Source organism: Equus caballus, chromosome 29 (assembly GCF_041296265.1).
Source record: "Equus caballus isolate H_3958 breed thoroughbred chromosome 29, TB-T2T, whole genome shotgun sequence".
Taxonomy (NCBI): Eukaryota; Metazoa; Chordata; class Mammalia; order Perissodactyla; family Equidae; genus Equus; species Equus caballus.
In genome coordinates this window covers 26,335,873-26,360,162 of record NC_091712.1, presented here as the reverse complement: position 1 = coordinate 26,360,162, position 24,290 = coordinate 26,335,873, and the positions used below count along the sequence as shown (strand labels likewise).

At 42.3% G+C, this 24,290-nt stretch overlaps 1 protein-coding gene across 2 annotated transcripts in view; it reads right to left on the bottom strand.

Annotated features, from left to right (window-relative positions):
- Positions 1 to 24,290, bottom strand: part of NEBL (nebulette) — a 333,764-nt gene that overhangs the window by 204,008 nt on the left and 105,466 nt on the right. For both annotated transcript variants that reach the window (XM_070255120.1, XM_023632250.2), the window contains exon 3: positions 6,539 to 6,623. In XM_070255120.1, the coding sequence (XP_070111221.1) occupies positions 6,539 to 6,623 (85 nt within the window). The remainder of the gene's footprint in view (positions 1 to 6,538; positions 6,624 to 24,290) is intronic.

Genomic DNA, 24,290 nt, shown 5'->3' with positions numbered 1-24,290 from the left:
CTGATGGGAAGAGAGACAGGATGAGCGAGGAAGGTACCAAAGGCCCATTATGCTGGGACGCTGAGAACAGATGGAAAGAATATGGGTCATTTCAGGAGGGTGAGGAGGAGAAGACCAGGCCCCAGTGATGAAAGGCTCTCAAACCCAGTCATGACACAGCAAATGAAAACATCTTGGCTATTTTTGCTGTCTGTCACTACTGACATTTTGTCTCTTACATCATTTTATCCCAAAGTAAAATAGAAAAACAATCTGACTTCGGGGAAATTGTGGGGGTTAGAGTTAACATCTGCACAGCATGTCACGTTCCCTGAAAGCAATGCGCCACATCAAGTGAATTAATATTCCTCCTTTGAAGTTATTATTCACATTCAGCCCTTCCTATATGTGAAACATAATCTCTCATCATTCACGCTGCCCCCAAACCTTGAAAAGAAATGTGCTGAACCTTCTCCCCGTGAACTTTTACCTTTACATCCATGAGAAAGCGCTTATTGTGGGAAATGAGAAGCATCACCCTAGGATCAGAATGCAGCATCAAATGGTGAAAAATCAAAAGATGGGAACGATACAGCTGCCAAAATTAGGTTCAAAGAAAATGGAAAATTAAAAGGCAAGTATGAAAGGCTTCTTGTCCAAGATCAGCGGAATATAAGAATTACCACTAAAAAACTATCTGGAAAGACAGTCTTCCTGTTTAGAAGTCTGAGGTTGTCGGGTGAGATAAGGGACAGTAAGAGGACCCAGCAAAGAGGAAAGAATAGTCAGCTCAGAGCAGGAAATGGAAAAAAAAAAAAAAAATAGACATGCGTTTCGAAATGAGATCCACAGCTGGGCAGGATGCAGCAGACCACTCTGAGATCCAATATGTGTCTGTCTGCAGACAAGTACTCAGGCCTCCAACTCTCGGAAAATGTTTTAAAATGTAATTAAAATACACCCCTCTCCCTGCAGCTCTTGTCACAGTTGCAATTTTACCTGGTTTTGGTCATTTTTTATCCTCCTCTCTCCCACTAGACCACAAATTCCCCAAGAGTGAAGGTACAGAATTTGGCATATGATTGGTGCACAGTGGCAAATGAAACTTAGGGCAAATTTATGATCGGGTGGGGGCCCACGGGATGGGATTTGAAACATACAGACAACACCAATGGCACTCCAATCCTCTTTTGACAGTAACTGAAGTTTCCTAGTCAGGAATTCCTTGCTTTGAAGGAAGTCAGTCTTCAGTGACACCCTATTAAAATGCAACTGCCGGGCTTCAATTCGGTGGCCCAGGGTTTGCAGGTTCAGATCCCAGGTGCAGACCTACACACTGCTTATCAAGCCATGCTGTGGTAGCATCCCATATATAAAATAGAGGAAGATGGGCATGGATGTTAGCTCAGGGCTAATCTTCCTTACCAAAAAAAAAAAAAAAAAAAACTGCAACTGCCACCTGAGAGGGGTCTTGCTTTAGGGAATTATTTAACACCTTACTGAGTGGTGAGATGACAGATAACTGAGAGAAAACCCTCCGGAAATGGAACACAGAATGAGAAGGTACAGAAGGGTGCCAGGGGCAAGCCAGAGAATGAGAAAACATGCCACATGACCTCCTTGAGCTTCCAGAAGTTTATATTAAATACGTGTCTTCATTTCTGCCACAAAGAGGCTTAGCTGGTATGTTCCCCATAAAAAACCAGGCTACCTTCTCACCCTTCCTACTATCATTTATAAGAGCCATGATTTTTATGCCTCCACAGACACGTGGAAGATTAAAAAAGAATCAACATAGATTACAAAACGAAGACTCAAAGGTTCCAGAATGATTTGTATTCTATCCATAAGCATTTTCAATTTTTCATCTTACCAGCAATCATAAATAACACACACTCCATTTAAGAACATAGTGAGCCTCGAATCTCTATTATTTTCAGCATGACTGCAAACAGCTAACCTAACCATATAAACAACTAAGTGGGGAAGTGGCTAACATTTTGTCTTCGTGTTGAGCAGTAGGCTTCACAACTCTGCCCTGTAGATTCCCAGGGTTTCCTAAGATGGTCATCGAAGGCCCTGGGAGGGGAGAGGATGAGGAGAAGCAAGGGGAACACGGAGAGGGCAGGGGTTTGGTCCCTGTTGCCTCAGCCACACAGCCCAACTTTGCTCTCTTTTCTATGGGGGCTTCCACTCAAAATTCCATTTGAAGAACTATTTCCATAACTTTAAGAAGCCTGCAGACTCCTGATGGAGAGTCCTCAAAACATTTGTGCCTTTTCTTCCAATAAGAGTATGCTGCACAGCCTGAACAAAGAAACTCTTGCTACAACATAATATTAAAATGGTAAGTTAAAGGGCCAGCGTAGTGGTTGAGTTCATGCACTCTGCCTTGGTGGCCCCGGGTTTGCAGGTTTGGATCCCAGGCACAGACGTAACACCGCTCGTCAAGCCACACTGTGGAGGCATCCCACGTAAAATAGAGGAAGATTGGCACAGATGTCAGCTCAGCACAATCTTCCTCAAGCAAAAAGAGGAAGACTGGCGACAGATGCTAGCTCAAGGCCAACCTTCCTCACCAAAAAATAACAAGAAAATTTCTCTCCTAAGGGGTTTTCCATCTTGCTTAAGTTTTTCAAGTTTAGGGATTGGCCAACTTACAAAGAGTCTGTGTTCCAGAAGTTGAGTTTATAAGGCAGGGCTTTGGAAATCAAGCTCACTTTCCTACAAAATAATGATAGCATGCCTGTCCCAAGTCATGTAGTAACGGCCTGATGCCCTACAGGTGAACTATAATGTTACCAATACCATTAGAATTAAGTTTTGCTTTTGCTCCTTGTCGAATGAGCTACTGTGGGCCAGTGGGGGCCCCTAACCACCATTTATCTGACTTCTTTGAAGCAGTTCATTCTTCGATCTGTGATGAAGAGGGAGCTAGTGATGATGGAAGTGCTTCCCCACTCTCTCCTTCTTGACTGCCATGTTCCGGGGCCCACGTGCACGCAGTCGGTGGCTGGCCAAGTGGACATGCATCAGTTGTTTGCAAGCTGGATAACGCCTGTAAGAGCCTATCACCAGTTCTGAAAAGCTCACTCCTGGTTTGCTTGTTTATTCTCCCAGTACTTCCTATCATGTTATTATGACAATCTGGCCCCTCATATGGATCCCAAAAAAGCTTGAGAGGATCTAACACTTAGACAAAAAAATGCTGGCAGCATTTGTAACCCTCTCAAAAAGAGAGAGAGAGAATGGAAAAGATAACATGTAACTATAAATAACTTTCTAGGTTGGACTAAAAATTAATTTGTTTTTCCTTCATTTCGGCTCATTTGGTGAGCTAAGGAACTGAAAGAAAAGAACTCGTTTTAACCAAACAATTCTAAAGGATTTCAGAATTTCAAAACTTGGAGTTCTGAACAGATCCGACTGATTTAGCATCACAAATTATCAAAACAAGGAAATTTCCCCCCAAACTGTCGAGCTGTTCCGAATTCTTGATATCAAAACTCTAAGGAAATGCTCTGCTACAGAATCAAATCATTTAATATGGTAAAATTAAATTAATTCCCATTAATGAATATTACCATTAGGATAGATATCTTTCCATGCCTGGGAAAAAACAGAAATGCTCTTAGAGAAGTGTTTTCCCCTCCTACCCAGAAAAACAACAGGAAGGAGGAGGAGGAGGAGGAGGAGAAGGAAGGAGGCGGGGGAGGATGAGGAGAAGCTGAAGGACTTCTTCCTCTCTCTGACTTTTGTACTTTACGCCACAATCCACCTTTACATATACTGTCCTATCACCTTGTACTGCAATTATCTGCTTACAGATCTCCTTTTCTAGGTCCTTCTCTTAGTAAAGGGTGCAGAGTACTGCTGAAGAGGGTGGACACTGGGGGCTCCCAGATCTAGGTTCTACTCCAAGTTCAACTCCTAGTAAGTTAGTAAAGCTTGCAAGGGCAAGTTATTTAAATTCTCTAAAAGTTGAGTGCTTCATCTAAATAGGGATAATAATAAATACCATCTGATAGGGTTGCTTGAGATTAAATGGAATAACACACGTAAAAGCATGTGCCCTGAATATAGCAAGATTGATGATGATGATGCCTTTACATCCCCCAATGCCTAGCACAATTCGCTGTACCCAGTAGGTGGTCAATACATGTTTCTTTTTTTTGGTGAGGAAGGTTAGCCCTGAGCTAACATCTCTTGCCAATCTTCCTTTTTGCTGAGGAAGATTGTCCCTGAGCTAACATCTGTGCCAGTCTTCCTCTATTTTGCATGTGGGACGCCGCCACAGCATGGCTTGATGAGCAGTGTGTATGTAGGTCTGCACCTGGGATCTGAACCCACGAATCCTGGGCCACTGAAGCTGAGTGGGCGAACTTAACCACTATGCCACCAGGCTGGCCCCTCAATACATGTTTCTTGAATTGAGTTCAATTTCCCCAAGCTGTCTGGCTGATGAATTCCTACATTTCTTTCGAGGAGATGACATTTGAGCAAAACCCTCAAGAAGATGTGATGCCTTCACCTGACCACTGTTGGGGACCCGCAGGGCTTTGTGCATTCCTCTGCTAACTCCCATCCCACCAGCCTAGAACTACGGTGTCTGCTGCCTTCTGAAGGACGCAGCTTGCTACACGAGGGAGAATAAAACCAGCCTCTCATAAAACAGTGAACTCCTTTTCTCTTTGCATTTCCAGAGTCCATGATGTGGTAGGAAAACAATAAATGCTTGCTCCTCGGCCAAGCTGAGGGCACCCAAAGGAGTTCATATCAGATCCTTTCTCAACCTTCCAGGCTCCTCGCAAATGCCCCTCCAGCAGGAAGCACCAACCAGTCCAACCCACGTTCATCCCTCTCTTTCTGAATCCTTAGAGTAAATTAAACACAGTCGCTCTGGAGCTGTGTGTTAGTCCCGTCTCCTCAGACACCCTGCACACTCTGAGAACGGAGGATTAACTAATTATAAATTCTTTTGCACAGAACAAGGACATGGAATGGGCAGGAAACAAATATTTGATAGCTTGACTTAGTTCTGTTTTCCAATGTGCTCGAAGTACTTCTCCAGAATGATCTAATTAATCCTAACTTGATGAGAAGAAAGGCATATTGGATCTGCACAGACCGGAGCCAAGTCCTGGCACCCTCCACAGTGTGAATGAGCAAGGGGTGTTCTTGCCGGCTCCGCAACAGTGCCTCTCTTTGGCCAGCACTCAATTTTCTGAACTAATGGCTCAGCACACAAAAATTAGCATTTTACATAAACCGAAAACTAACTGCCAACCCAGTCTTCATGGCACTGTTAACCAACAGCACACTGTACTTCGAGCTATATTTCCTCTCATTAAATGGACTAAGAAGTGGTCCCAAGTCCCCCAGCCAGAGGGTGGAGGGAACCACCATCTCCCCAGTGATCAGATCACCCTGCACAGAAATAATTAGACCCAGCGCGACTGAGAGCTGACGGCTCTCATTAAGAACAGCTACGACTGACATTTTCAAAGACTATTAGCCAGACCCCGCTCTCCTTCACAAGTTCTGCTCTTCTCCCCTTTTCACATCAAAGATTTTCAGGGATGATAAATAATAATAATAATAATAATAATAATAATAATAATAATAAGCCGCCACAGTCATATAATCTTGTTTAACTTTTCAAAATGTTTTCACACCTACCTACTTGGTACTTGCAGTCACCCTCAAGAGGGGTAGACTAGATAAGATAGACTGTCTCACTTTACATCAGCACAAAGAATCAGAGTGGCCAGGCCAAGGTCCCAACCACTGAACAGCAGAAGGGGCCCCACGACCCAGACTTCCCTCCCCACACCTTGGTGTTGTGTTACCACACTGTTGACCAACAGGCTGCCATGTAGCTGCTCAGCACCTTCCCACCCGGGGGCAGGTGGATAACTTCTCTAAAGAGAATGCCCTACGTTTCTCAGGAAGAGATTGGGCATCCCGGCAGAAACCCTGCCGTTCAAATCTCTAGTCTCAACCAACGTGTTTCGCCATATTGAAGGCAAGTTTCCATCCAAAATGGTTGACTGGGAGCCAATCGTGGTGTTCTCATCTTTGTTCATGCTGTCAATGCGACATATGAAAGAAATATGAATAAAGTGACAGGATGAAAACAAAGCTCGTGGCTGGTGTGAGATACACAGACAGGGTGTTAGCCCCACACTCACTACAATTGGGTCAAGTTAACACCTCTTTTTTCTCCTACATATGCGGTGTGGAAAAGCTATTTAGAAAATGTTTTTAAATATTTAGGACCAAATAAATCAATATTGTTGGGAAACACTTACTCTGACCAGAACTCATTTACGGGCCCTAGTGCCACATGAATAACAGAACCGAGAATACCAGGATGATCCAAGACCAGGAACAAAACAGATGTTCAGCATTTTCGCCTGGAATGCCCACCCAGGCCTGCTTTCAGTTTCCACACCGCCGGAGACCCGGCCCGAAGACTGGGCTGTCAGAAGCTCAGAAGAGCAGCCTTGTGAATAATATTCAGCGCCAATGTAACAAACATAGGCCTTCTAGAAATTACCTGACTCTGCAATTCACTCTGCTGCTTCAGGCGAAGATTTTCAGGTGTGTCTGCCACCGTAGTGAAGGGCTGCCTTGGGTAGTGTCTGTGGAGAAATTTTTTAAAAGAACATAATTAAAATATTGTGACATGAAACAATGCTTTAATACCAATTGTTTTCGCCTTCCCTTCTGTCACAATGCAAGAGGGGTCTCTCCTCTTGGCTAAGGTCGTCTGTCATTATTCTGGATCCCAAACCCTCTTCCATTCTCATGACCTTCTACCACCCACTATCTCCCAACATTTCAACCTAAGCTTCTCTATTCTATTAGCTACTTCCCATCAGCATCCAAGCTCAAGGCTCTCCTCACTTTTACCAACCCTCCCTCCACCCCACACTATTCTAGCAAGTGATGCTAGAATCCATTCTCTCCTTCAGCCAAACTTCCTTACAAAAAGACCTAAACTCACTGTTCCTGCTCATCTCCTCTCCAATTCTCTCCTCAACTCTATATATTCTGACTCCTAGCTCCTGTTTCCAGAAGGTTCTCTGGCCAAAGTTATAATACTTCTTGTGGCACAGAGGATCCAACAGACATCTTTTGGTCTTCCTCTTGCGTGGCCTCTCCTCCATCTTGAAATGTCCTCTTCCTTGGTTTCTGTGTCACCATGAGCTGCTGGCCTGGCTTCTCCACTCTAGTTGTTCCTTCCCTGTCTCCTGGGGGCTCCTCTCTATTTGCCCATCCCCCTTCAGGGTTCTAACAGGGGCTTTCTTCTCTTCTCAGTCTACAACTGGGTGATCTCATTCATTCTCACATCTTGGGGTACCTTCTATATACACACTAATTACTCCCAAACATATATCTCTAGCCCAGCTTTCTCTCCTGAACTTCAGATCTGGCATCTCCACTTGTATATATCCCATACTCACCACAAATTCAACCAGTCTGGAACCCAGCTGTCCAGCATCCCACCACATCCCCAAGACAAGTTGCTCCCCCTGTATTCTGTTTCATTCTTCAGTGCCCAGTTCCCAAGCCAGAAACCTTTCACTCCTCACACATCTAAATAACCAATCACCAAGTCTATTGATTCTATCTCCTACGTATGTCTTGATTATATTTACTTCTCTCCATCTCCACTGCATTTTTTCATTACAGGCCACCCTTACCTTTCAGGTAACTACAATACTTGCTGGTCTTGCCCTTCTAATCCAGATTGCCACAGCAACATTCTAAAATGCCAATCTGATCGCATTGCTCCTCTGAGAATTGCTCCTCTGAACCCTTTCAATGGCTTCCCACCGATCTGAGAGTAAGTCTATCTCCCATCTTCCAAGGCGCCCACGATGAGCCCTCTGCAGACCTCCCGCTCACACTCCATGCTCTGGCATGGCGTTCACCCTTCTCTTTTCCACCTCTTCCCCCACATGCTGCTCCCCTGGCCTGGGACACTCATCCCACTTCCCACCCCACTTCTCTCGCTAACTCCTCTTTCTCTCTTAGGTCTCGCCTCAGATGTCGCTTTCTCCAGGAAGCCTTCCTGGTCTCTCAAATGTGCCCTGGAATGCACTTTCCCTTCCATTATAATTCTTATCATCTTCACTTGTACGATCCTAATGACATGTCTCTGTCTCACAGTACAAGGAAAGTTCCGTGGCAGCAAGAACAGGCTATCTTGTCCCTTGTCAGAGCACATTCAGCACAGTGCCTGGCTCATGGTATGACTTCAATAAATATTTGTGGAAGGAAGAATAAAAGGGAAGGGAGGGAGGGGGAGGAGAGAAGATAGAAGGGCGACAACCATCAGCCATATGACCATAGCACATGGCTGACTAGAGTAAAGCTTCACGGTGTTATATCATATATGGTCACATACATGCAAATGCACGGGCCCTCCTGGTGGTGAAGTGAGGGCATCTACTCCCCAAGTGGGCAAGGACATGAACACTGATCCATGCTGCCTCCCCCCCACACCGGCTGGCACTGAGGGTACATCTCCAGCCGCTGTGACTCTATCACAACAAAAACTATGGAGCTCAGAGCTGCCCCACAAAGAGTGCCCTCCCCTCATTTCCTCCTCCCAGCCCCTCCCCCTGGTGCTGTCCACCCGCAGTCTCCTCCTGTGGCTTCTCAAAAGTCCTCTTTGCCTCACTGGTTAAACTCTACTCTCCTTCTAGAAGGTACTTTGCAGCACCCCTGCTCCTGGCTTCTCACGGGAAGGCTGATGGAGTAATCTTTCATCAGCACAAATAAACTCTATCCAGCATACACTAGCACTTCTGAAATAGGATTAAAAATATTGTGTAGCCCTGTGGAGTCAAATTTGCGGTAGGAAAATGTACACTAATGCCTCATTTTTCCAGCATTCTTCAGGAATTAAATGTCCCACGTAAGTAGTTTCCAGATAACTGAAGTTAAAACCCCATCACTGCTGGACACATTTTAATTATTTTAATTAACATCCTTCAAAACCTTTACGCAATTTTCTTGCCTCCTTAAAGCACATACAAACCTAATCTAAATTCCCTGATAACTTAGGGCCATCTTAATGGATATTATCAGACCACGATAGAAAGCCACAGTGCTTTCCAAGTTTACAAAGGCTGGGATGGCCTAAACCACAAGTTCATGCTGTGTTTATGGCTGCTACACCGTCAAGACATCATTTCTCACACACAGCACACGGCCCTGCACAGTCTTCTTGCCTTCGGGTTTCCTTCTTCTAAACCAGACCAAGAAACTAGATAGTCAAGTTGGTTTAAAATGTTGGTAAAAACTAGTTATTGATTCAAGTGAGGAAGCCATGGCAGGCAAGCTCTCTCCCTCTCCTTATCCTGAGGTCACAGACGTTGTGTCAGCCACACCCTTTGGGGCCTGGACGGGTAAAGGCGGACCGACTTCAGAGTGGTCCGTAATATTTGCAAGTCAGTCTTGGAAAGTTGAATTTCACTGGACTTTAAAATAAGCAACTATGTATTGTTACACTTTAAAGCTAAAATAACAACTTGGCACTTTTTTTTCAAAATAGATTCTGTGGAATAAAATTTCACAGAGATTTTCAGGAGTTCCACAATGTTTAATTCAAAAATGTTATGGATGCATTTTAACCACTTTTAAACCTGTAATTAAAATCTCCTCTCAAATGTGTTACAGGAAGTTTAACCTGTTGAGACCCTGCTGTACTAACTTGCAAGTTAACTCAGTTTGGGGACAGACCTTAGGGACAACCTTCTCCTGCCATCTAGTTTAATTAAAAATTCTGTTTAATTGGGGCTGGCCCCGTGGCCGAGTGGTTAAGTTCGTGCGCTTCCCTGCAGGTGGCCCAGTGTTTCGTTGGTTCGAATCCTGGGCGCAGACATGGCACTGCTCATCAGACCATGCTGAGGCAGCGTCCCACATGCCACAACTAGAGGGATCCGCAACGAAGAATATACAACTATGTACTGGGGGGCTTTGGGGAGAAAAAGGAAAAAAAATAAAATCTTAAAAAAAATAATTCTGTTTAAGATTCTGTTAAATTCTTAAACAGAATTTTTAACTAAATATAACTGAAATATTAAGCAGAATTTTTAAGTAAACATAATTTAAAACTTAAACAGAATTTTTAATTAAACAGCATCCTGAGAAGGAAGAGTGAACTGTCTGAAGGCATGTACAATTTGCAACCGCTCTTCCAGGTGTATGTGGATTTCCTCCACACAAGGCAGAAGTAATTTCTATTTGGATACTGACAAAGCTTCACTTGCCATTCATACCTCTCACTTTGAAGTTACCATTTCATGAAAAGAAGCTCACTATTCTCACCATGTGACTTTACAATGAGAAAAGGTGTAGATTTGAACTTACAAAATACATGTACGTGAACACCACTTTTATATGTTTGATAGTTGCCATATTAAATTTTATCTGGAGCAAGGGTTACACCGAAAAAAAAAATTGAAAAGCTTCTGTTGTTTTTTCTTTTAAGAAGACACATTCTGCTCACCGGATGGCCAAAATAGCAAACTTACTAACATGCTGTGCAATTATATTAAGGACTATAAACAGATGGCAATGCTTAGCACTTTTTTCCAATATCCTTTTCTCAAATCCTAATTTTAATTATTTAGGATCGAATCCTAAAATGTATGGATTTTGCAATAGTGGGTTCATCTATATATAACATAACTTTCTCTAAAGATACATAAGAGAAAACAATTATCCAAAATTTTTATCCAGGGGAAAAAATTCAATTTAGTATCAATAACCAAAATAATAAATGCTGATGGAAAGAAAGAATTCATATCTGCAACTACTAGGGAACATGAATCTATAACAGATTAAAATCTGAGGCTTTGGGGATCGAAGTTATCGTCAGAGCTAGCAAAACTCAAGAGAATAAGGTCTTGAAAAAATGCTTAAAAGTCAAGAGAGAGTAGCACAGACTCATGAGTTGGAACTGTAAGACACAGAAGTAAGTGCAAGTACAGAGACAGCAGCACACACTGCATTATATCAAAAATAATAATTACAATATCTGGAGAAACCTAATTAATTTTACCAAACTTGCCACATCTGAAAATCCCGGATTTCTCAGCATCATGTCCACGTAGTAACGTCCATCTAAACTAACCCAACAATATTCTGCTCTGAGGTCACAGTCTCAACTCCCACCCACCCACCACCCCACCCACAAAAGAAAACCAGATGCAGAAGGAAACTGAGGGGCCAGCGGTCCCTCGCGGGATCATAGGAACAGAGAAGCAAATCATTGTAAAACTAACTGGTGGGACTATACAGTTAATTCTAGTTCTTTCCAAATACTGCGTTTAAATGGTTGTAGAAGCTCTTCCTAAAATATACGTCTTGAATAGAAATCTTAAGGAAAGAAGAAAATTTCTTCACCAAGCCTAGAAGAAGAATGACATATTCTCCTTGTCCATATTAGTATGAGAACCTGGACAGAAGGCAAGGAGGCATGAGAATGGATGCTCAAAGAGAATCAGGGAAAAAGCAAATATATATACATATATAAAAGAAAGGGTGGATGAAGTGATACATTGGGAGCCAGGGGGAAGATCTGAAGAATATCATGAAATGGTTAAGTATCATAAATAGAAGTCTCTTAGCTGAAGTATGCAGAAATCGGATGAAGCGTATGTATCAAGACAAGGCTGACAGCTGCAACAAATCCAGATTTCCATGAAATGCTATATTAAAAATAAATAAAAGGAGAAAGAATCAAGATAATAGAAGGCGACATCTGAAACAGCAAAGTTGGGTCACAGAAAGAGAACTTCCAATTTTTTTTATCTCTGTGAGATTCAGCTGATAAGAATATAGGAAAAGTTATACGCAAATCAGTAGACCAGAGCTGGTCTAAATGGGGAGAGCAGTGTAAGAAACCTCCACGGAGACAGTAACCAGAAAGAACGGTGCTGGAGAAGAGCAAGCACCCAGGACCTCTCACTTGCCATCCAGAGCCCAGTGGTCATGACTGCACTGTAGCCAAATCGCCTGGGTTTGCACCTAACTCTTCCATCTACTAGCTGTGTGCCTTTGGGCAGATTCCTTAAGCTCTCTGGCCTCAATTTTCTCATCTGTAAAATCAACATAAGGATGGCACTTCTCAGGCTTGTTGCAAAATTAACAGCTGTAAGACACTTCAAACAACGTCTGGCCCATAGTAGGCACTCAATAAAATATCTATTATTAAAATCAAAAATATTATTCTTACTACTACTACTACTTTCTCTTTGCTTTACTGCAAAGTGACTTAACCTCTGTGTCTCATTGCCTTCATCTCTATAACGAGGAGAAAATACTCCTGCCTCCTTCATGAGGTGACAGACCACTCGAAAGAGCTTTATAAATGGAAAACTACTGTAAATGTGAGTTATTAGTAAACCACGTAGATACATAAAGCTAAAATCTTTGTGAATTTATGCATCGTAAACACCGTAATACCGTGGTTCTCAACCACCGTCCCTGGAGGACATCGGGCAATAGGCAATGTCTGGAGACAGTCCTGGTACCACAACTGGGGGAGGTGGAGGGAAGGCAGGGGCTATTTGCATCTAGTGGGGAGACGCCAGCGATGCTGCTAGGTGTCCTGCAACGTACCCAACTCCCATCCCAATAATGACATATCCTGTGCAAAATGTCAATAGTACTGAGGTTGAGAAACTCTAAACAATAGACATAAATCTCTAACCATTATAGGAGGCCACTAACTTCAAGACTGCTGGCTGTTTCTAACCAATCTCTAATCTTTGTTTTCTTTCTCATCTGCCTAGCACAGCCCAAGAGCCCATCCTCTCCCCCTGAGCCTTTGCCACACTGTGGCTCACTACTCCAGTCTCAGTCTTCTCCCTCATGAGCGCTTAAGCCTCCCCTCTCCAGCATTTTGTTTACCGACCACTGTTCCAGTTCCACTCAAACTAGAAAATCTGAGAGCAGAACCCAGGTGTCCAAAGAATTTGTTATTATACCGTGATTTCCTCATGGGCCCTGAGCAGAAAAGAGGAAACATGGCAGGCCTGAATGCTACAGTTGAAAGCCCAGCTTACGAGGTTGGCCCTGGCTGGTGTCTAAGAACTCGGATTTGGGAAGGGTTCCCACCCCCATTAACTGAAAAGAGAGGCGCACTGTGCCCAAGCTGTTTGCACAAACAATATGGTTTATGCTAAAGACCTGCTTTCCTTCGGGGAGTCTGGAATCTTGGGACGTGCCAGGCAGAAGGTGCCTCTGGAAAGAACCCCCAATAAAAACCCTGGGAACTGAATCTCTGATGAGCTTTGTTGGTTGGCAACATCTGACACATGTTGTCACAACAGGTTTCAGGGGGAACTAAGCATGTCCTGTGTGACTCTTCTGGGAGAGGACTCTGGAAGCTTGTGCCTGGTGTGCTCTGGGCTTCGCACCACACACCTTTCCCTCTGCTGGATTTGCTTTGTGTCTTTTCACCGTAATAAATCACAGCCATGAGTACAACTCAGTGCTGAGTCCTGTGAGATCTCCTAGAGAAGCATCAAACCTGGGGGTGTCCTGAACATCTTTTCATGTGCCTGTTCAACATCACTATTATTATGGTGATGCAAATCAAAACTACAATGAGATATCACCTTACACATGTCAGAATGGCTATAATTAACACGACAAAAAATAACAAGTGTTGGAGAAGATGTGGAGAAAAGGGAACTCTCATACACTGCTGGTGGGAATGCAAATTGATGCAGCCACCATGGAAAACAGTATGGAAATTTCTCAAAAAATTAAAAATAGAAATACCACGCATACAACTATGTACTGGGGGGATTTAGGGGAGGAAAAGCAGAAAAAAAAGAAAGAAAAAGAAATACCATGCAATCCAGCTATCCCACTTCTGGGTACTTATCCAAAGAATGGAAATCAGCAATTCAAAGAGAGTTATGCACCCCTATGTTCACTGCAGCATTGTTCACAACAGTAAGACTTGGAAGCAACCCAAGTGCCCAAGAACTGATGACTCGATAAAGATGTGGTGTATATGTACAATGGAATACTACTCAGCCAGAAAAAAGACAAAATTGTCCCATCTGCAACAACATGGATGAACTGTGAGTGTATGATGTTAAGCAAAATAAGCCAGACAGACAAAGACAAACACCACATGATTTCACTCATATATGGAAGATAAATAGACACATGGACAAAGAGAACAGATTAGTGGTTACTAGAGGAGAAGGGGGCTGAAGGGTTTGGGTGAAAGGAGTAAAGGGGCACATATGTATGGTGACAGATAAAAATTAGAATATTGGTGGGGCCTGCCCAGTGGTGGAGTGGTTAAGTTCGCACTTCAGCAGCCCGGGGTTCACAGGTTCAGATCCTGGGCATGGACCTAGCACCACTCATCAAGCCACGCTGTGGCAGTGTCCCACATAAAATAGGGGAAGACTGGCACAGACCTTAGCTCAGCAACAACCTTCCTCAAGCAAAAAAAAAAAAAAAATTAGACTATTGGTGGTGAGCATGATGCAGTCTACACAGAAACTCATAACATGGGGGCCGGTTAAGTTTGCAGGCTCTACTTCGGCAGCCTGGGGTTCACTGGTTTGGATCTTGCACAGACCTAGCATGGCTCTTCAAGCCATGCTCTGGTGGCAGCCCACATAAAGGAACTAGAAGGACTCACATCTAGGATATACAACCATGTACTGGGGCTTTGGGGAGAAAGGGAAAAATAAAAAAGAAAGAGGAAGATTGGGAACGGATGTTAGCTCAGGACCAATCCTGAAAAAAAAAAAAAAAAACGAGAGACTGATAATGATGTACATTATCAAAACATTGAAATTACACAATGTTATAAATCATTATGACCTCAATAAAGTAACGGGGAAAAAAAAACACCTAGGGGTGTCTTGGGGACCCCCAAAACAGGCCCCTTTGTGCTTAAAAACTTATCATTCACGACAGAAGAAGTGTATTAACATTTTTAAACATATTTTCTGCTTTAAGAAAATGCAACTCTCTCTCTCAAGAACATGTAAAAGGCAAAAGTTCTAACCTCTCATTATCAAATTGGCTTTTCAGCCCTGCCTTTCCGAGTTAGGTCAGGGCCCAACGACTTCACTTAGGACCATATTTTCATGCTCTGATTTTACCCAAGGAAGTAATTTTATCCAAGGCCAACATCATAACTGTATTGGACAGGGGGGAGATGATAGAAGGGCTAAACATAACTTTAAGTATTTCTCCCAAACCTGAACAATTTCATCTTGTTGCAACACTGATTGTTTCATATCACTCAAAATTATCTTTAAAGAATAAAAAATAAAACATTTTGAAATAAACAGACCCTGAGAGAGATTATCACTATCAGAACATCTAGGAAGCTACCTTATAAAGGATGCAAGACAGAAAGTAATTCCAGAAAGACAAATGAAAATGCAAAAAGGAATGGTAAGCAAATAAAATGGTAAATGCATGTGTGCATGCACACAGGCATACACACACACACACACACACAAATACAACATTGTGTGGAATAATAACAATGTCTACTCTCTGGGTTTTTTTTTAAGACCAGGCTAAAATACTAAATAATAAGATGAGAAGGTGTATGAGGATTAAAGTATTCTAAGGTCCTTCCTTTTATTCTTCTTGAGAAAGGTTAGGACATTATTGAATTTTAGACTGTGCTTAAATAAATGTGATAAAACTTAAGGGTAACCACAAAGAATGGAAATACAGTACATAAATTCAAATCCTATAGAAGGGAAAATCAAAATTTTTAAAAGTACCAAAACTCTAACAATAAAATAAAAAAGGAAAGAGAATAGAGAGAAAGAGAAGCACAGAATAAACAAGACAAACAGAAATTTAACAGTTGGGAGAAACGATGCAATAATCACAAAAATGTAAATGAGTTAAATTTGCTCGCTAAAAGATGGATATAGTCACATTTTTGAACTCTGCTATAAAATAGCTATGTTAAAATGAGACAAAACAGACTTTGAAAGTAGAGGAATTATTAAGAATAGAGACACGACATAGTGATAAAGTTTCAATTCACCAAAAAAAGTATCATCCTAAATGTAAATGTAACTATCTTAGTCTCAAAAGTTTTTTTTTAAGTGTGTGTGTGTGAGGAGAGACAGATGTTGTGTGTGCACGTGCACGCAAAATTGACAGGACAAGGAAAACTAGCATATCCACCAACATGGTCAGAGATAGCAACACTCCTCCCATTTATTGCTAGATCAAGCAAGAAGACACAAAATTCACAAAATTAGTCCATATATCAAATATGCGAAATTCGGAATTTGTGACAATAATATTAGTAATGTCTCCATGCAGGGATGGTATTCAACCTATTTAACAACCAGTACATCATGGGCACCCACCAATCAAAAAGGGTCTCAGAGCAGGCCCGGCCATGAGCCACTGGCAGGACCCACCAGTGTGTACCATGGCCCACTGGCAGGACTCACCAGTGTGTACCGAGGACCACCAGTCTGTCTCCAAGGGCTCCCACGTGTAGGAAAAAGCAGAATGCCAACATGTGGCATATGGAATGAGAGCAGAATAATACAAAGAAACGGAAACTGTCTCTGTTGTAATACTGAGTCTTTATACACGGACTCCTAGCCCCTCTCATAGAGGTTCCCTGAGGATGTGTGCATTTGAGCGCAGACGTAGTGAGAAACGGTAACAGCATGAAACTGGGGTGAGGGCAGAGAAGCAGGATAAGGAGGGAGGAGGGAGAGAGAAAGGGAGAAAGAGTACAACCCGGACTGGGATCCATCACCACATCGAAATGTGAAAAACAACTGCTATCACTACAACAATCTCCAGGAGAAAGAACACCGAGTGGGAGGGGCCCAAAGAGCCTCATGGTCTGCACAGAGAGGTTTCTAACAGCAAAGGAGCAACGGGAACAAAAACAGCCTTAGCAGACACACAAGCCAGGCACAGCTATGAAGACTGGAACAAACCATAGCTACTCAAAAGGGATGGGGTCCCCGGGAAGAGGGGAGATGGAGCAGCTTCAGACAGAAATATGAACTGGTGCATTTACATCTATATTGCTCTGTGTTCCCCAAAACCTAAAATGTTAACAGATTTGTTTAAGGAAGTCCTCCTCCAATGCCTAGAAAATCTGAACTGAAGCCAGTTCCAAGCTGCCGAGGCAAGGATGGAAAACAGCCGCGCCTTCCTTTGTAAATGCTTTTGCTGCCTGCACACGCCTTGCCAGACACATCAAGAAGTTTCTCCCACCATTTTCTTTCCACCTGAAGCCCCAACTTCAGAGGGCCTGAACGTCCAACAGCCAAGGGCTGGGCTTTCTTCACTCGGTTCTCACAGAGCAAGGCACGTATGTGCTCACATTCCTAGTCTTCACACACTTTCCATTCCCCGAAAGAATATCCTCACACTCACATTCATTGTATTGGAAATATTTCATCTATGAGTTTAAGAGCCATAAAGGAAAATGGCATATGATAGACGAGAAGGAGAAAACCTGGAAGTTTTTTCCTTGAATAAAAATTCCTAGGAAATTTCCTGTTAATAATTTGCAAAAATAACCCTACTTTGATCATCTTGTCAGGTGCATAAAATTGTATAAATGAAGAAATTCTTATATCAAATGTTTTAAGACTCAGATGATAACAGGAGTCAATGAGCAATTCTACATTATTTCTGCTGATATTCCAGCCTGAATGCTGTCAGAGGAATCACCATTTAGTGGGTAGAGGCATTTTTAAGATAGTACCTTTTTTCCGTGTTGGGGTCAATCTGGGCATTTTCTACCTAATAGAATCCATTAAGTAAAAATTCGTTAGTGTACCATTAGCACTACTCAACACCAGCCAAAGACATATTCTAATTCTCCTCATGATATTCTTCCAGAATCTTCGGTTTCACATGCTTCTTTCACTACCTTGCTATGTCACTCATGTGACGTCTATTCCTGAATTTCCTTTCACAGCCATCATCTCGTTCTTAATTCCCCCGCTAATCTTTGTCCCGGTAGCACCGCCATAAACAACTCACATATAATGCCGCTGGTCGCAAAGCATCAATTTTGATGATAAGAAAAAAAAAGACGGTCAATTAGAGCAAGGAAATGGGGACTGCCCTTCAGAAAGGAGGCTTATGAGAGCTGCTGGTACATCACATAAAAGCGAAAAATGGATTATGATAATGGAGGCCTCCGGTACATGAAATACAAGCCCCAGCTGAAAGGAGGTACCGAAGGCAAACCCCTGGCTCTCTAAAGGGCAGTCAATAACCTAACAATTTACCAAATTCTCTTTCTGGCTGTAGGGGTCAAACGAGTTGCCACCTTTTGATTTACCTCCTCGGAGGGACTCCATTGTGACTCCCATCGTTCATTTACAAAAGAGGGCATTATCAAAGGGATTACGCCGTAAACCTGACCCCCCACACTATGAAATGCTTATCAGCTATTGGAACATGTCGCCCAGAGTTTGAATTACAGGGTAAAAGGTGAGAAATTAACACACACACACAAACACACACCTAGACGCGGTTTAGGGACAATGTGAGCTGGTGGAGGAGTCTATTCTCCATGCTCTTGCTGACATCGACCTTGGGAATGTACAAACGGGAAGCATGCAGGGCCGAGTAGCGCTGTGATTTGTGCCAGGAACAACCAATGGCACCAGGGATTACAGGCAAGAGGAACACAGGCCGATTTGGCACTCAAGTACCTAAGACATCACTATGGTCTGAAAAATCTTAAAGTTTGTAAAGAAACAGAACATTAGAAACACAAGAAAGATCACATTATATTCCTTTGTTAAAAATAATAAACACAGTACCTATAGTAAATGTTCAGTATCAATAAAAGTACACTCGTCCCCCAGTATCTGCAGGGGATTTGTTCCAGGACCCCCGTGGACACCAAAATCTGCGGATGCTCAAGTCCCTTATATAAAATGGTGGAGTACTTCATGTAACCTACACACATCCTCCTATATACTTTAAATCATTTCTAGATTACTTATAACACCTAATACAATGTAAATGCTATGTAAATAGTTGTTATGCCATATTGTTTAGCAGCTAATGACAACAACAAAAAAAGTCTGTACCTATTCAGTACAGGCACAATGCTGTAGGCCTTTTGATCCAAAGTTGGTTGAATCTAAGGATGTGGAACCCTCAGATGCAGAGGGCGAACTGTAATTATTTAAAGCCTAAAGAAGGGGGAAAAAAGTGTAAAGTAATCCTATTTTCAAGAAAAGACCTACGCAAAACTAAAAATGTGGTATTACACTCAGCTGCGTATTTTCCATAAAAATGGTATCGTCTCACAGATAAATTTATGGCTGAAAAACAAGTCAAATAAATTGTGCGAAACTAATAATGAATCATAATAATAACAAGAACTACCACTGGCATAATGGTCTAGACTCAGCCCACGTGCTACCTCCTGTGCTCAGGGCAGACATTGCTAATCACCCCACTCGTTCTAAAGGATCCAGAAAAGACCAACATCCTTCTCAACAGGCTGCTCCAGGCAATCGCCACCAAACATCCTGGACCACAGGCTAAGTCTGCCTGCCATCTATAGACTACTTCTCTGACAATTTGCAGATCAGGTGTTCCCTAGCTTTTTAGGCCATAAAAATCATCTCAAGAAACTAAAATCTATTCCATCATTGTCCTCCACCATGCAATTAGAGAAATATTCTTAGGGAGAGGAGGAACTCTTGAATACACTTCAATGTGTTCAGTTCCAAACTGTGCACATGAAGTTCATTTAATGTGGTTTTTCAGAATAGGCAGACTGAGGTAAAACAAATTATACCAAAATTGGCATCTTTCACACAAGTATGTGTTAAAGAAAATGAACTAAATGATATCATATATGACATCACCAACTACTGTGTCCCTGGCTGTCCCCCTTGCCTCTTCAAAGAAACTCAACTAAGCAAGTCACCTTCCTTTCCTAGGGACCTTGCGGCAGAATCTAACCACAGAATAGATCAACTCTTCTTTTTCACTTTTTTTTTTTTTTTTGGTGAGGAAGAGTGGCCCTGAGCTAACAACTGTGTATGTGGGATGCCTCCACAGCCTGGCTTGATGAGCAGTGTGTAGGTCCACACCTGGGATCTGAACCAGCAACCCTGAGCCACCAAAGCAGAGCATGCAAACTTAACCACTACACCACCAGGCCAGCCCCTCAACTCTTCTTTAAATGTACTTTTTTCTGGCTATTGATTAGATAATTAAACTAAAACGCAATAGATCATTCTACTTCTGCTGCGTCCAGTGACCTGGATCAGGAGAAAGCTGTGCAGCTTTAAACCTTTCCCTCACAGGTTAATGGCATAGGAAGCAAAGACGGACTCTGTGGGGGGTCTGAACTAAGTGCCATATTTTAAAAGGAACAATTACCTTAAAATTGTCCTTAGTAGCTTCAATATGGTTGACTCAAATGGCAAACCAAGCACCTCCCATCCAAAGCCCAATGGAAATATTGATTAAATGTACACATATGCATATATAATAAGTACTAAGTACATATACATACATACAGAAAGAGAGACAATATTAGTTGTTTAAAAGAATGAAAGCATTGACGGTAGAGAGGAAAGATTAAAGACACCTTAAGTGATAGTCAACAGATCGGGTCAAACTGGTAGAAAAATGGAACAGCCAAAACAACCAGATCTAAGAGAGCTCTGGAATATCAGCAGGGTCACCAGGCCATTCAAAGAACTGCATTCAGACCAGCTGGCTCCTCAGGCCCCCTCCCTTCTCCATTTACTGCCCACATGGAGCAGATTCCACCGGCAAGAGAGGTATTCACCCCAGGATGTCACCTAAGCCTGTCTCTAAAGAAAGTGAGTGATCAGCCTGTGGACAAACCCTGTCCTGAGGCCTGAGATGAGGAGGTGACTTGTGGACCTCCCCATCAGACACCATCTGGGGAGCAAAATATTCTAAATACTCTAAAATATGCTAAAGCACTCAACGCAAAGAGCTACTAGACAATTAAAGAAGAAAAACCTGCTTGTTGAAATTAGCGGCTCACATGGGCTGGGGGGCGGTGGGGGCGGAGGTGAGTACTCAGCAGCCAAAGGAGAGAATCTTTTGGAGGCTGGGAAGTAGTCTGTATTTTAATCGTGGGGGTGGTCGCTCAACTATACGCATCTGTCAAAACTCACAGACTGGCACAGCAAAAAGAGTGAATTTTACTCTCTGTAAAATTTTCAAAGTGAATTTAAAAATATTGAACTGAAATATTTGGACTCACCGAAATGTTTTGGTTGTGGAAATAAAATCGTCAATGAGAGACAGAATAATGGGATGAACGGGCAAACTAGTTAGCTTCAAGATAGACTGGAGGGAAAAAAATATCCCACAGTGACGAGCAAAAAGATAAAGAGACAACACGAAAGTACAGAAATGTGTAAACGAATCCATTAATAGGAGGTTCAGAAATGAACCACTTGCACCTTCAGGTCTGACATGTAAGCTAAGCGCCCAGCAAGGCAGACATACCCTGGTGAGACTGCAGAATTCTAACAATAAAGAAAACACGCAGCAAACTTTCAGAGAGAGGTGGGAAAGAAGTTTGCCGACAAAGTTATGCTATCGTCCACCTTCTTCTCATCGGCAACCCTATGCCTTTGAAATTTTGAGGAAAAATAGTTTTATACCCTTATCAAACTATGAGGACAAAAATATGACGGTTTTCAGTCAAGGAGACTTAAGTTTGCAACCTGTGCACCCTATATTTATAAAATATTAATATAGGACATTTTCCATGATAAGAAGAAAATTGAAGATATACCAAATTCAGTGGCAGCCGAGAATTCCCTAAACGGTGTATTTAAAGCTCTGAGTAGAGCCCACAGTAGGCAATGCATCTTACCTCCAAGCCCAGGACACACACACAAGTTTCAAAACGGTATCTACACCTGTTCTGTGTGATGTTCTCTAACATTTTCTACTTTGCTCTAGTATATTCCTTTTGGTCAATGCTGGTCTTGGCCCTCTAAATCAACGTCCTGACCCAGTGTTGGGGCCAATCCACAGTCTGAAAGACACAGACCTAACAGAAGAAAACAAGAAAAAAGAAATAAATAACCAAAAAAACCTCAGGCTCCTCTGGACCTTGACATGTGGAATGCTCTCTGTTCACTGGTAGACGTTCGATGCCGTAGGATTACGTGGCTGGAGAATATTTTTGAAATACCAACCGATTTTCCTTCCTCCCAGTATTTCCCCTTTCCATCGCCCCCACCTCTCAGTCACTCCGACTCCTTTCAGAGTTCACAGTCTCCGTGAGGGATGACAGGGAAGAAAGCAGAAATGGCCTGCCAGTCTCTGCTTTTGTATTTCCTGATGCCTGAAACCACTAATATTATGCTGGGTGGTCCTTGAAGGAAGGACATCACAGAGAAAGTGCCCTTTAGAGAACAGGACTCAAATGAAGAGGGGAGGGGACAAAAGGGAAGAGAGGGAGGGGACTGTGCACCCCTAGGCCTGGCTGAGGCAGAAAGGACCACAGGCAGCCCTGAGAGGCAGTGGCCTGTGGGGTCCAGGGACTGCAGCCTTTGCAATGCCCTATCGCGCACTCTGAGACAGGACCCAGAACCATCAGAACCAAAAAGGCAGAACATCTCAGGGGTGACCTGTGTGGGCCTGCGATTGAGAACCAAATGATACGGTCAAGATGGGGCCTCTTCCAAGGTCCTGACAGGACGTAAACCCCAGTAATTTAGCCACAATCTGGGGAAACAGAGATGGAACTCACATTTACTTATCTTGTATTAGGTTTAACTGCCCCACCAGAATGAGGGCATGAAGAGAAATTAAGTCATTATGGGAGTATCAAGTCATATTTCCAGTACACTTTAGTTCAGGACGGTGACTTACAGCAATGACATCTCCTTCTTGGTGGACCAAACCACACAGACGATCCTCCCACGAAGATTGCTTACATAATCTATACTTCCAATGCTGTTTTTATAAGATTTCATTTTGTAGAATTAATCTATAAACAGAGCGCAGAAAACTTAACCATAATCACCGCATGAATGTAGATATTGTAAGTATAAAACTTTAGTTGCTAAAATGGTAGATATCAATAAATAAAAACAAAAGCTTTCCCTCAACAACTTTTAAGAGTTTAAAGGAATCCTGAGAAGAAAAATATCGAGAAGCACTGGTGGTGCACTGGTTCAAACCACCGTTAGGGAAATTTTTTGTTACTTTATATCATAAACATTCCTCAACAACAAACTTACTTACTGGACGGAAGTAAAAGTTAACACCGGAAAGAATTCTGGGTTTAGACTAGACTTTGCTGACTCAGGAGAGCCAGAAAGTTCAGATAAGAAAAATAAGCCAAATGGTTTGCTCAATAAAAAAAAAAAATTTTTTAATGACTTGGTCTGAATTTTCAGATTCTAAGTTAGTGAAGTTCAATTGAATGAGGTGGTACTTATTATTTTAAAAGATTTTAATGGTGAATGTTAAATAATTTAGATTTTACTCACCTTACTTGCTATCGAATTTTCAAATAACTGATTTTCCCTCTTACCCCAAACCCCAAAACCCCCATTGCAACTTTATATCCAGTTGTCTTTTTTGGACTCTGAATAACCTGCCAGCTTCATTCTACAACTATAGGCTCTCAATGTATCAAAAGCTTACAAAGATACCCTGGCATTGATACTGCAATAGCACAGTGAAGACAGAATAAAGATGCCATTCTTGTCCATAAAACTCAGGGCAGGCTCAGACTACATGGAAAAAGCCATGGAGAGAAAGGAGAATTTTGACTTGAAAGAGAAATCGTATTTACTAAAAACACAAAATAAAATTTAAAAGGCCATACTAATCTAGTTTATGGCCCCTTATTACCAACCTTCAGCCCATTATTAAATTCACTGAATTTAAAATAACGAGGATACTTCCACATAGAGCCATACTGCATTCCCTTTACTAGGAAAGATCTAAGACTAGGAATAACTTATCTTTACTGAGCACTTGCTATGGTGCCAGGCACTACTTACTCTAAGTTCTTGTATTCAATACCTCATTTAATCCTCCCAACAAACTTACATGGTAGGTACTCTTATCACACAGCTAGTAAGTGTTGGGCGCAGAAATCTCACACGGGTCAGTCCCAGTGGTGTCCTGGAGCCAGCTCATACTGGCTTGTGAGAGCCGACTGGTAAATTTGGGGGAATTTTGTGAGCATGTTGCTAAATACAGCCATTTTTTAAAATTAAATTATATAAACTTAGAGTTAAATTATAAAACAA